The sequence below is a fragment of the Mesoplodon densirostris genome, chromosome 11 (assembly GCF_025265405.1).
Source record: "Mesoplodon densirostris isolate mMesDen1 chromosome 11, mMesDen1 primary haplotype, whole genome shotgun sequence".
Lineage (NCBI taxonomy): Eukaryota > Metazoa > Chordata > Mammalia > Artiodactyla > Ziphiidae > Mesoplodon > Mesoplodon densirostris.
The window spans coordinates 69,191,659-69,204,436 of record NC_082671.1 but is presented as its reverse complement, the minus strand read 5'-3'; the positions used below and the strand labels follow the sequence as shown (position 1 = coordinate 69,204,436).

General features: G+C 49.3%; 1 protein-coding gene across 1 annotated transcript in view; it reads left to right on the top strand.

The window, feature by feature from the left end:
- The window catches only part of CACNA1I (calcium voltage-gated channel subunit alpha1 I), a 105,356-nt gene that overhangs the window by 48,444 nt on the left and 44,134 nt on the right, over positions 1–12,778 (top strand). Inside the window, exons 5-6 of the mRNA XM_060113944.1 lie at positions 5,361–5,520; positions 12,261–12,576. Coding sequence (XP_059969927.1) covers positions 5,361–5,520; positions 12,261–12,576 — 476 coding nt within the window. The remainder of the gene's footprint in view (positions 1–5,360; positions 5,521–12,260; positions 12,577–12,778) is intronic.

The window sequence follows — 12,778 nt, the reverse complement described above, 5'->3', positions numbered from 1 at the left end:
GGTTCAGGTGTGATGTGGAGGGCATGGGGAGTGAGACTTGGGAGCTAGACTGGAGCCCGGTTGTTGGGGCCTGTGAGGGGGGATGGGAGGCAGTTGGGATGAGGATTTACACTTTCCCCACGGGGGTGGCTGGGCTGCTGGAGGCTTCTAACTTTGGGGGCACCCCACTCTGAGGTGTCCTGGCCCTGGGGTGTTCCTGAGGCTGGACAGGAACCACCGTCCTCTTCTGTAGATGAGGCCGCTGGGGCCCAGAGAGGGCAAACTCTGTTTCAAGGATGCCCAGCCAGGACTGGGACCCAGATGTCCTGTTGTGGGTTGATGCTCTGGGTGCTCATCAGGGTAGGGGCTACACTGAATGTTCTGAGGACTCCGGGGTCCTCTTTCCCTTCTTAACTAGGGAAGCAGGGCCCTCAACCACGCTCATGGGTCGCCTGCAGCCTGCCCTCACCAAGGCACACCTGGTCCCCAACCCAGGCTGAAGGCCTGAAAAGTCACACTGAGAGAGCAGAACCAGGTAAGCTCATCCTGAGAGAGGAAAAAGGAGAGCCATGGGGGAACTAGATGCAGTAAGCCTTCCTAAGTATCTGGGAGTGAGAATCAGAGAAGACTGCCTGGAGGAGGAGGCTTTGGCTGGGGGACGGTTTGGAGGGAGACGAGCAGGAAGGATGGTCCGAGGCAGATGGTGATGGGTCTTAAAGACAGTCTCTCTCTGTCTCTCTTTCTCTCCATCTCTGTTCTGTCTACAGTTCTCTCTCTGTTTCACTTTCTGTCTGTCTCTCTCTGTCTCCTGTACACAGTGCCAGGGGAAATGAGGGCAGAGTGGAACCATCGGATTTGCCTTAGCTAATTACTTACTTGACCGTGGGCATAGAAGGAGGATTAGCTGGGCTCTCACGGGGTCCTCTCTGGCTCCCTAATCGCATGGCCCCTGTTTCCTGGTGCGGAAGTGATGAACTCGTTCGGAGTCCCTAATTAGCTAATTATGTGGTGGCTCTGTGGCCCTGGGACTCCCCGGGCCCCAGGGGGGCTGTGAAGTGAGCTGCGGCCCAGCTCAGCAGAGGGTGGCAGGAGGGGAGGAGGGACCGGGCTGCCATTCAGGGAAGCCAGCCTGGCAGGTTCTCAGGAGCGTTTCAGAATTTCAATGTCCTGGAGAACTGAGAAATGTAATTAATTGAGCAACACAGGCTGGGCCCGGGGAGCAGGCATGGAGAAGCGGGGCTGGGATGATACGGAGCTGCCTCCTCCAGGCCTTTCTGATCTCACCCCTTCTCACAGCTGCCACCTGGCCCTCCGTGCTTGCCTCCCGCCTCTGTCCTGTCCTCCAGGATTATTCCTTCCCCTTTAAAGCCCAGAGCTGATCAAGCGCTCGGCCTGTTTAGAAATCTGCCCATGGACCACCCTGACCAGCCACCTAACAGAGAGCCCCGCTCTCCTGAGACCCCCAAACACAGTCTGGATGCCCTCTCTGAATGGTCACCCCTCTGTGCCTTTGCCACGGCTCCTGGCATCCTGCAGGGCCCAGCTCGAGTCAGCCCCTCCAGGAATGTGCCTGGAGCTGCCCTCACTGCCCAGGCATGGTCCGTTTCCCCAACACTGTGGTCCCCTGACCCCCTGCTGGTAGACTGCAAGCTCTACCAGCAGGGGTAAAAAATGAGGGTGTAAAAAAATGAGGATTTTGGGCCTCCCTGGTGGCGCAAGTGGTTGAGAGTCCGCCTGCCGATGCAGGGGATACGGGTTCGTGCCCCGGTCTGGGAGGATCCCATATGCTGCGGAGCGGCTGGGCCCGTGAGCCATGGCCGCTGAGCCTGCGCGTCCGGAGCCTGTGCTCCGCAACGGGGGAGGCCACAACAGTGAGAGGCCCGGATACCGCAAAAAAAAAAAAAAAAATGAGGATTTTGGTTTCCCCATGTGCCCAGCACTGTGCCTGGTATGCAACAGTATTTATAAGTGTTTGATGAGTGAATGAATGATGGGGCATCAGAAAGGCCTGCAACTGACTTAACATTTGGATGGATTGCAGGGTGCTTGCTCTGTTTTCTCGCTTCCCTCTTCTGCACACCCCCTGGGTACCCTGCAGTGGGGGGGGGCAGATGTGGCAAGGTGGGGTATTGAGCCTTCACTCACCCTGGCTTGCTCTCAGTTGGAGAGCAGGAGCTTGCAAAGGAGCCCCACTGCCTTTCCCAAGAGGAGGCTGACCTAGTTTTGTGGGGAGGGAGGATGGGGTGGGCATTAATTATTGATTGGAAATCACTCCATACAGAGCTCGTGATGCAAATCCCAAATAACTACACTCATTAATAACTACCTCAGGGGCTTCCCTGGTGGCGCAGTGGTTGAGAGTCCGCCTGCCGATGTAGGGGACACGGGTTCGTGCCCTGGTCCGGGAAGATCCCACATGCCGTGGAGCGGCTGGACCCGTGAGCCTTGGCTGCTGAGCCTGCACGTCCGGAGCCTGTGCTCCGCAACGGGAGAGGCCACAACAGTGAGAGGCCTGCGTACCGCAAAAAAAAAAAAAACTACCTCAGCCATCACCCCTGGAATAAATAAAAATCTGGACAGGGCCACTGTTCTTGTCACCATCCTTCCATCCTCCCCTCTCCAATATTCCACTCCCTCCCTATGACTTAGCACATAATTCATTCACAAGCAGTCATTCAATAAATGTTGGCTGAGCCTCTGCTCTGGGCCAGGACCTGCCGGGTTCCAAGAACACTGAGGTGACACAGTCACAGGCCCTGCCCCCAGGAGGTTAGAGCCAAGTGGAAGAAACAGGAGGGTAAACAGATGACTACACACTAGGGTTAGAAGAAGATTGGATGTTGATGTAAATGGTGCCTCCAAGGTTGTGCAACCTGCACAACTGTATATGGCACAACTGTACATCTTAGGTCAGAGGTGCTGAGGTTGCCCAGAACAGAAGAGAGAGAGATGGGGTTAGAAAGGGTATGGGAAGTCTTCACAGAGAGAAAGCGGATCCTTAACTGAGCTGTGGTGGCTGAATAGAGGTTTGCCAGGCACAAAAGAGGCAGAAGAGTGTTCTGGAAAGAGGGAACAGCATGAGTAAAAAAGCATGGAGGTGTGAAATCCCATGGTAGCTTTATGGAACTTTAAATAATTTGATATTGCTAGACATAGGGTGCACACACTGGGGACGGAGGGAGGGAGAGAGGAAGATGAGGCTAGAGAGGTAGGCAGGGTTCACAGAAATCACAGGATCTTGGGGGGTGTGCACTCAAGTGTGACCCACCAGCTCTTGACACTCTTTGGGGCCACAGACACTTGTGCGGACCTTCTTCCCAGAAAAATTCATGGCATCATACTTGCATACTTTACAGCAATTCCATAAGGTTCATGGACCTTCTGTAGTCCTTCTAGGGACCTCCCCCAACCTGCCAGGGGTCCACAAACCACAGCTTCTGTAACTGATAAGAATGCCAGCAATTTTCATACATAGTGATGACATGCCCAGATTTGTGTTGTAGAGTGTGTTATCAGGAATCACTCCCTCTCTGTCCTGGGCTCTGCTTTCCTTGGGCTGGCTTCAACCCCAGGCAGGCATTATTCCCGGGAGGCAAATGGCCCCAGCAGCTCCAGGCTAAACTCCTCCCAGCTTGTAACCTCTGCAGAAAGAGAGCATCTCTTTTCCTGTAGTTCCAGCAGAAGTCTCAGTGCAGACTCTCATTGGTCCTGGATGGAGTCACATGCTCATCCTGGACCAATCATTGAGGCTAGAGGAACAGGCTATGCTGATTGGCCAGGCCTAGGTCATGTGATCTCCATGTCAGCCCACCCAAACCACAGGACTGGAATGGGAGAATTGGTTCTGTTTTCATAGGACTGGGAAAGGGAGCTGGGCAAAACTACAGAGGTGACCCACGTGTCTGGGGCTTGCATTCCTGCGGATCTCCAGTGACTGGGTTGGCTGGATCTTCTTGAGGAGTCAGGAGGGAGTGGGTGACATGCAGACAGTTACTGAAGCTGTGCAGATGATGTCACCCAGCCTTGGGAGAGCTGGGTCCTTTTCACAGCTGGGGTACTGAGCCCACGGGGAGAGAGAGGGCATGGAGGGTGCAGATGGGTCAGCCCAGGGCAGGAGGGGCAGAAGGGAAGGATGGGGAGACAGACGTGAAGGGTGGTAAGTGTGCGGAGCAGTGCCGGAAGCTGAGCATCTTCTCCACTTCCTCTGTGGGGCGGGAGCCCCGGAGTTTGCTGAGAGTTGGGTGTGGGCCCTGAGCTGGGGAATCTTTGTAGAGTGGTTGTTGTCTTCTTGGGCCCCTCTGCTGAGGGGCCTTATCCTCCAAGAGGGGAAGGGACTGGTTCATGTCCCACAGGTCCCAGAGGCTAGCAGGGTGAGGATTTGAACCTGAATCTCTCTAAATCAGAGGCTATGTGCTTTCCACAGGCTTTCCCTACCTGAGGCATTTCAGGATGTCAGACCTCCCCAGGAACACATGTTCTGCCCCGCTTCCCATGCCTGCCTGAAGCCCCCTTCAAGTCACCCCATAACCCTCCCTGGGGATGTCTATCTCCACTCCCATTTCCCCATTTTCTCCTGTTTTGCCTCTGGCTTGGGTTGTTCATTGCAGCTATTTCTTAGGAAAGGAGAAGTCCTCTTACTCTGGCATCAGGCCAGGTCTGAGTCCCTCGGCTGGCCAGGGTTCTTCTGTAGGTGGCTCTGAGAACTCTGCCTGGTTCCATCATGCAGTGGGCGGGTCAGCAGGGTGGTTTTGGCTGGTACTGATGTGTCCTGGCAAGGTCAGGGAACCACTGACTGCCCCGGAGATGAAGGACACTTATTAGCCTCCTACTGTTGCCCATTCTGGGTGGGTGCTGGGCATAGGGAGATGAGCTGGCCTCAGTCCTAGGCCTCTGGGTACTTGGGGGTTGTGGAAAAAGTGCTAACTTGGTGTCAGGACACCTGGTTTAAATCCAGACCCTGCTGCTTCCTATCTGTGTGACCTTGGGCGAGTAGCTTCAGTTCTAGGAACCTCCAGTTGCCTCTTCTATAAAATAGGGATAATATTACCACCCTCACAAAGGAGGTCATATTTGTGCATTACCCAGAAAAGCGCTTGGCACATAAAAGGTGCTCCATAAATGCCTGCCTATTCACCCAGAATCTAGTGTAAGTGTTGTGGGGCCCAGAGCCATTTCCGTGGCCTCTGGGAAGAGGGGCAGGTACCAAGGAGGGAGTCTGTCTGGTGGCCACTGAGGAGGCTGTGGACAGTAAGGAGCCCCTGCCCATATGTCCCACCTCTCCTTTCACTGCCCCCTCTCTGTTCCTCTAACCCTGCTCTCCCTCTGTCCTCTCTGGGACCTCTGCCCCTGTCTGCCCATCCCTCCACCCTTCCCTCTCTCAGGTATGCGGATCCTGGTGAACCTGCTCCTGGACACGCTGCCCATGCTGGGGAATGTCCTCCTGCTCTGCTTCTTTGTCTTCTTCATCTTTGGCATCATCGGCGTGCAGCTCTGGGCAGGCCTGCTGCGCAACCGCTGCTTCCTGGAGGAGAACTTCACAATGTGAGTGCAGTCCCACCCCCACCCTGTACCCACCTGTCCCAGGGTCCTGGCCAGCTTTAGCTGGGGGATCAGTGGTGCTGAATGTTTCAGGGCTAGGAAGGTCTCCACATTGAGACCTGGTCCCAATCCTTATTTCCAGTGGTGCAGAGAGATTAAGGAATGTACCCAGGTGAGTTGGTGGTAGGTCTCTCATGAATGGCTGGACACCAGAATGAGCACAGAAGTCCTCTGAGCTCTCAAAATTGGTCTCAAAAAGTCCCAGTCCAAGATAAGCCCTTAGATGCTAATTCAGTACCTAGTGACTCTTACTTAACACATAGTTTTAACTTACTTGGGAATTGGGACCAAAAGAGTGGAAGCAGCAAACTAGAAGGAGGTTGGGTAAGAGGAAAAAGGGCAGTTAAGATCCAAGCAGAAGTGATGACAACAAGGAATAAAGAGTCAGAAAACCTTAAAAGCAGACATGGAAACTGGCTTTTAATTACAGCACAGACATTCCTATCAGTGACTCTGAGTCATCAGGGAAAGGTCAGCTCGCATTCGGCCCACTTGTGTCTAAAAGCAGTGGGGTGAGCAACTCCTCAGAGAGATGACTGTCCAAAGCTATGTAAACAGAAATCAAGCTTTGGCTCTTGGAGGAGTTGCGTTGAGTTGTCTGAGAAATGTGACATCTACAGAATCTCAGCGACGAGGGATAAGCGACGTCTTTGAGTGTACATACATGCCCATATGTATTTGAACATGACTATACTTTCATTTTGTTTCACTAATATGCGTTAGTGCACTCCTGCTGTGTGCCAGGCCCCAGGGAGACTGAAGTAAAAAAGCATTTTCATTCATCCTGTCACTCGACAAACTCATCCAAGTGGCAGCTCTTGCCCAGCCCGTGCTCGGGCCGAGGACGCAGCAGAAGGTGGAGTTCCTGCCCCTGGGGAGTGAGGACTGCAGGAGGGACAGTTCCTGCCCCTGGGGACACTGCACAGGCATGGGCCAGGCCTCCCTCTTGGCCTGACTGTTGGTTGTGGGGATGGAGCTAAGCTGGAGAGCCAGGGGGAAGCCTGGGGAAGGGACTGACCCGCCCATCATTGTGGGGGAACAGTAGGGTACCTGGGTAGATCAGAGAAGGGGCACCCTTGTGGGTAAGAGCCCCGTGGGGGGTAGGGGTGCCCTCACTGTGTCAGTCATTTGGAAGAGGTGGCCCCTGAGTCAGGGCCTGGGGCAGCAGGAGAGGAGGACCCTGCTTCTCCTGGTCTGGCCTTCAAAGATGGAGACGTGTAGGTATGAGCTCTCAGCTTTGGGTTCAGGTCTCATCCAGGCCCCTCCGTCCCATATGGATCTTTCTCTAGGTCGTTCCAACATGGGCCGCTTCTCATTATCCCAGCTCAGCCTCGATGTCGCCTTGTCCTGGAGGCCTTCCCTCACCACCCACCTCCCCCAGACCCTCTATTGCCTTATCCTGCTTGATTTTCTTGGCACTATCTCTGTCTGAAATTATGTCACTTGTGATTTATTTTCTTGGTTGTTGGGTATCTCTAGACCAGTTTATTTACTTGGTTAGCAAGGATGAAGCGCTCCTGTGTGACAGGGGCCGTGGAGGTGACGCTTGACTTTTGATCCCATGTGGAGACCAGGAAACTGAGGCTGAGAGAGGAGAATCTTGCTCCGGGGCACCCAGCTTGGCGAAGTGAGAGATAGAATTAGAACCTGGGTTCCCCTGACTCTAAAGCCTGCTGTGACTGCCCCCCAGGGAGTGTGTGCGAAGCATCCCTCCAGGCACATAAGCCCCTCAGGAGACCCCAGATGGTCATTTGGAGTGTTCTTGATGAGCACAGAATCAGGACGATGTCACCCAGCTAGGAAGTGGCAGGGCCCGGAATCTGAGCCCTGGTCTGGTGTCCTTTGCAAAGCATCTGGTCCCTTCTTGTGGATTCTGTCTAGGCATTAATGCACACACACGACTATTTACACCCCAGACAGGTTTTAAAAATGAGAATTGCTCTGGCAGCGTGTCTTGAGTGTGTTTTTCATCAGTGTTTCTTATTCCACGAATGAATAAGAAGCTGGCGAGCCAGCTTCTGTTGATGGACCTTGCGAGGTTTCCAAGTTTTAGCTTTTACACACAAGCCTTCAGGGAGCATTGTGTATGCTTGCGATGTTTGTGATCAATGGCTAGACTCATAATTTCTAGTCAAAATGTAAGGCATTCCTCAGAGATATTGCGGGTTTGGTTCCAGACCACCACAGTAAAGCGAGTCATATGACTTTTTTGGTTTCTCAGTGCATATTATGTTTACACTATACTGTAGTCGATTGATTGTGCAATAGTATTAAAAAAAGAGCATACCCCAATTAAAAAGTACTTTATTACCAAAAAATGCTAGCCATCATCTGAGCCTTCAGTGAGTTGTAATAGTAACGACAAAGATCACTGATCACAGATCACCACGACAAATATAATAATAATAAAAGTTTGAAATATTACAAGAATAATCAAAATGTGACAGAGACACAAAGTGAGCAAATGCTGTTGGAACAATGGCACCGACATATGCTTGATACAGGGTTGCCACAAATCTTCAATTTGTAAGAAACGCAATAAAGCAAAGCTCAAAAAAACCGAGGTATGCCCCTGTGTCCATTTTTTTTAAATACTTTTTTTGGTTAAGGTATAAATTACACTCAGTAGCAGGCACAGCTATTAAGTGCTCAGTGAGGTTTTAACCTGGGTTGTACATCACTGTAAATCTACCCTGAGAAACTCACTGTCCCCAGCAAGGCTCCCTCCTGCCCTTTCCCAGTCAGCTTCCCCCTCACCCCAAAGTAGCAGCTATTCTGATCTCCATCACCATAGATTCCCTTTGCCTGTTTCTGAGGTTTCTTTAGATGGAATCATATAGGCCGTTACCGTTTGTGTCTGCATCTTTGTCTCAATGTCTTTGAGGTTCATCCAAGTTGTTGCTTGTGTATTTCCTTTTTCATTAAAAAAAATCATCTTTAGATTACTTATTTTTTTTAAAAAATATTTATTTATTTTGGCTGTGCCAGGTCTTAGTTGTGGCATGGGGTATCTTTGTTGTGGCATGCAGACTCTTAGTCGCAGCATGCATGCAGGCTCTAGTTCCTTGACCAGGGGTCGTACCCGGCCCCATGCTTTGGGATCATGGAGTCTTACCCACTGGACCACCAGAGAAGTCCCTCCTTCTTTTTCACTGCTGTGAGGATTCTGCTGAGTGAATATACCACTATGTGTTTTTCTATTCTCCTGTTGATCTGGGTGGTTTCTGGCTCTTTGGCTCTATGACTGATGAATACTTTTGTCCATGTCTTTCGGTGGATATGGCCATTCCTTCTCTTGGGTAAGTTCTCAGGGGTGGAATTGCTGGATTAAGGGAGTGCATAAGTTTATTGGCTTTAGTAGATTTTGCCAAACTGTTTTCCAGGATGGTTGCACTAAATGTTCGCTAGCAAAGTCTAAGAGTTCCAGTTGCCCTACATGCTTTAGCAACATTTGGAATTGTCAGTCCTTTCATTTTTACTATTCTAGTGAGAGTGCAATGGTGCCTTATTGTGGTTTTAATTTGAATTTCCCTGATGACTAGTGGTGATAAGCACCTTTCCGTGTGTTTATCAGCCATTGGTGTATCTTCTTGTGAAGTGTTTGTATGGTCTTTTGCCATGTTAAAGTTGGATTGCCTTTCTTTTTCTTATAAATTTGTAGCGGACCTTTATATCCTGGATTTGAGTCCTTTGGTGGATATATATATACTGCAAATATTTGATTCCAGTCTAAATTTTCTGTTTTCACTCTTTTTTTTAATATTTTAAATTTTGTTCTTTTTCTTTTAAATTTTTTTCTTTTTCCTTTTTATTTCTTTTTAAATAAAAAGTTCTTTTTGTTCTTTTATATATTTTTTCTGTTTTTCTTTTATTTTCTTTAAATTTTTTTTCTGTTTTTCTTCTGTTTTCACTCTTAAAAATATTTTTTATTGTGTTTTTGTTTTCTATTTCTTTAGAAATTTTTTTGTTCCTTTATACTTTTTGTTTTTTCTTTTCCTTTTAAAAATTTTTTCTTTTTGTTCTTTTTCTGTTTTCACTCTCTTAATGGTGTCATTTGATTGACAAACAGAAGCTCTCAGTTGTAATGAAGACCAGATATCAATCATTTTCCTAGTATGCTTTTTGTATCCAGTTTAAGAAATCTTTTCCTAACCCAAGGTTACCAACTGTCCTCCAGTGTTTTCTTTTAGAAGCTTTCTTTTTATCTTTCACATTTAGGTCTATATTCCACTTCAAATAATTTTTAGTATGACCTGTGGTTGGGGTCAAGATTCATTTTTTATATGGACGACCGATTGTCCCAGCACCACTGATGGAGAAGTCCATCCTTTCTCCACTGAACTGCAGTAGTGCCTTTATTAAACTGTCAGGGGACCATATGTATTTGGGTTGGATGTCTACATGTTAATTGTTAATAGATGTTGTTGCCAAATTGCCCTCTAAAAAGTCATGTCAACTTACACTCCCACCAACAGTGTATTAGCGTGTTTGCACTCACCCCATACTCAATATTATCAGCCCTGAAATGTTTGCTGTTTAGATGGATGTAAAATGATCTCACTGTTATTTTTGGTTGTATTTTCCTGTTATTAGTGAGATGAACATCTTTTCCTGTATGTTGGCCATTTTGATTTCTTCTGTGAATTTTCCATTCTTTTGTCCTTTCCCCCCCAGTGGGTTCCTTTTCTTATTGAGTTATAGGAGATTTTAGTATGCTTTAGATGGTTATTTTTTATCTGTTTTATACGTTGCAAATACTTCATCCCAGGGGATGGCAAACTCTGGCCTGTTTTCGTAAATAAAGTTTTATTGGACCACAGCCATGCCCACTTGTTTACTTGTTTCTTATGATTGTTTTCATGTTATAATGGTGGAGTTGCATGACTGGGACAGAGACCATGTGGTATGCAGAAAAATACTTACTATTTGGCCCTTTATGGAAAAAGTTTGCCTACTTTGTATACTATTGTTTGTCTCATAGAAATTTTGTATATAATCAATCTTGTCAACCTTTTCCTTTATAGATTTTGGATTTTATGTGTCTTATACAAGAAGGCCTTACCTATCCTGAGTTAACAAAAATATTTCATATTTTCTTATAGTGTGTTTGTGGTTATTCTTGTAGCATTTATGCTTTTTAATGCACCAGTTTACTATTTTAAATTTTATGATATATTTTATTTAACCTAATATATCCAAAATATTATTATTTTCAGTGTGCAATCAATATAAACAATTAATGATGAGATAATAGACATTCTTTTTTCCTTTTGATACCATGTCCTCAAGACATATTTATGGTGTGAGGTAAGGATCTAACTTTTTTTTTTTTTTTTTTTTTTTTTGTGGTACACGGGCCTCTCTCTGTTGTGGCCTCTCCCGTTGCGGAGCACAGGCTCTGGATGCGTAGGCTCAGCGGCCATGGCTCACGGGCCCAGCCGCTCTGTGGCATGTGGGATCTTCCCGGACCGGGGCATGAACCCGTGTCCTCTGCATCGGCAGGCAGACTCTCAACCACTGAGCCACCAGGGAAGCCCAGGATCTAACTTTTTTATTTTCCAAATGGACAGCAAATGTCTTAACACCATTTACTGACTAGTCCTTCCATTCCCCATGGACCTCAAAAGGTGTCTCTATAATATACTAAGTTCTCTTTTATACCTGGGTTTGTCCCTGTGCTCTGTGATGTTCCACAATTCTTTCTGTTCCTGTTGCAATACCACACTCTAATAATAATCATACTTGTAGAGTATTTTGTTCTCCTGTAGGGCTGCACTCCATTCATCTTTATTCTTTTAAAAAATTGTATTGACTATTCTCCCGTTCATATAAATCCTAGAACCATCTGGCCAGGTTTCATAGACAAAAACATGTTGAGATTTTGATTAGGATTGCAGTGAATCATAGATTAGCTCTACAGGATGGGCAGGGCAGGCATTGTCATCTCTGTTTTACAGATGAAGAAATTGAGGTCCAGAGAGGGGAAGTGACCAGCCCAAGGTCACAGAGATGGGAGAGGGTGGGGCAGGAAGGTATCTTACCTTCATTTGTTGAATCAGTAAAATTTAGCATTTGTGGGGCTTCCCTGGTGGCGCAGTGGTTGAGAGTCCACCTGCTGATGCAGGAGACACGGGTTCATGCCCTGGTCCGGGAGGATCCCACATGCCACAGAGCGGCTGGGCCCGTGAGCCGTGGCCGCTGAGCCTGCGTGTCTGGAGCCTGTGCTCCGCAGCGGGACAGGCCACAGTGGTGAGAGGCCCGCGTACTGCAAAAAAAAAAATTTAGCATTTGTATATTAAGCACCTACTCTGCGCCAACCACAGTGTGTGGGTACTAGGGATGCTGAGACTCAGTCCTTTCCCTAAAAGAGTTCCAACCTCCCAGGGGAGTTGGGTGCATTTTTTTTCCCCAAGAGCAATAACAGGGGTGAGTGCAGGGCCCAGTCTTCCCTGAGGCTCCCCCAGGGAAGGCTCCCTCTTGTTGGGGGTGGACCCTGGAACTGCCCACGGTGGGCAGGTGGGAGTTTTTGTGACCATGGCAGAGGTGGGGAAGGGTGTCCCAGGCAGGGGGAACAGCATGTGTGAAGGCCTGGAGGCGATGATGGCATGTTGGGCCGGTCTTGCCATGCTGTGTGGCAGTGACCCCTCCCCTTCTCCTCTTTCCCCACCATCACCTGTGGACAGACAAGGGGATGTGGCCCTGCCCCCCTACTACCAGCCGGAGGAGGACGACGAGATGCCCTTCATCTGCTCCCTGTCGGGGGACAACGGCATCATGGGCTGCCACGAGATTCCCCCGCTCAAGGAGCAGGGCCGCGAGTGCTGCCTGTCCAAGGATGACGTCTATGACTTCGGGGCGGGGCGCCAGGACCTCAACGCCAGTGGGCTCTGTGTCAACTGGAACCGCTACTACAATGTGTGCCGCACGGGCAGCGCCAACCCCCACAAGGGCGCCATCAACTTTGACAACATCGGCTACGCCTGGATCGTCATCTTCCAGGTGGGGCCCTCGGGCCTGGCACCGGCCCCCATGCTGGGGGCTGGGGGTGGGGAGGGGTGGGGTGAGCAGCTTCACCTGGCAGGCGGGGCTCTGTGCTGGGGGTTTGCCACCCGTCATTGAAATCTACCCGTCCTGCTGGCTCAACAGGCAGTATCATGCCCATGTTACAGACAGAGCAACTGAGGTTCAAAGAAAGGGCTGT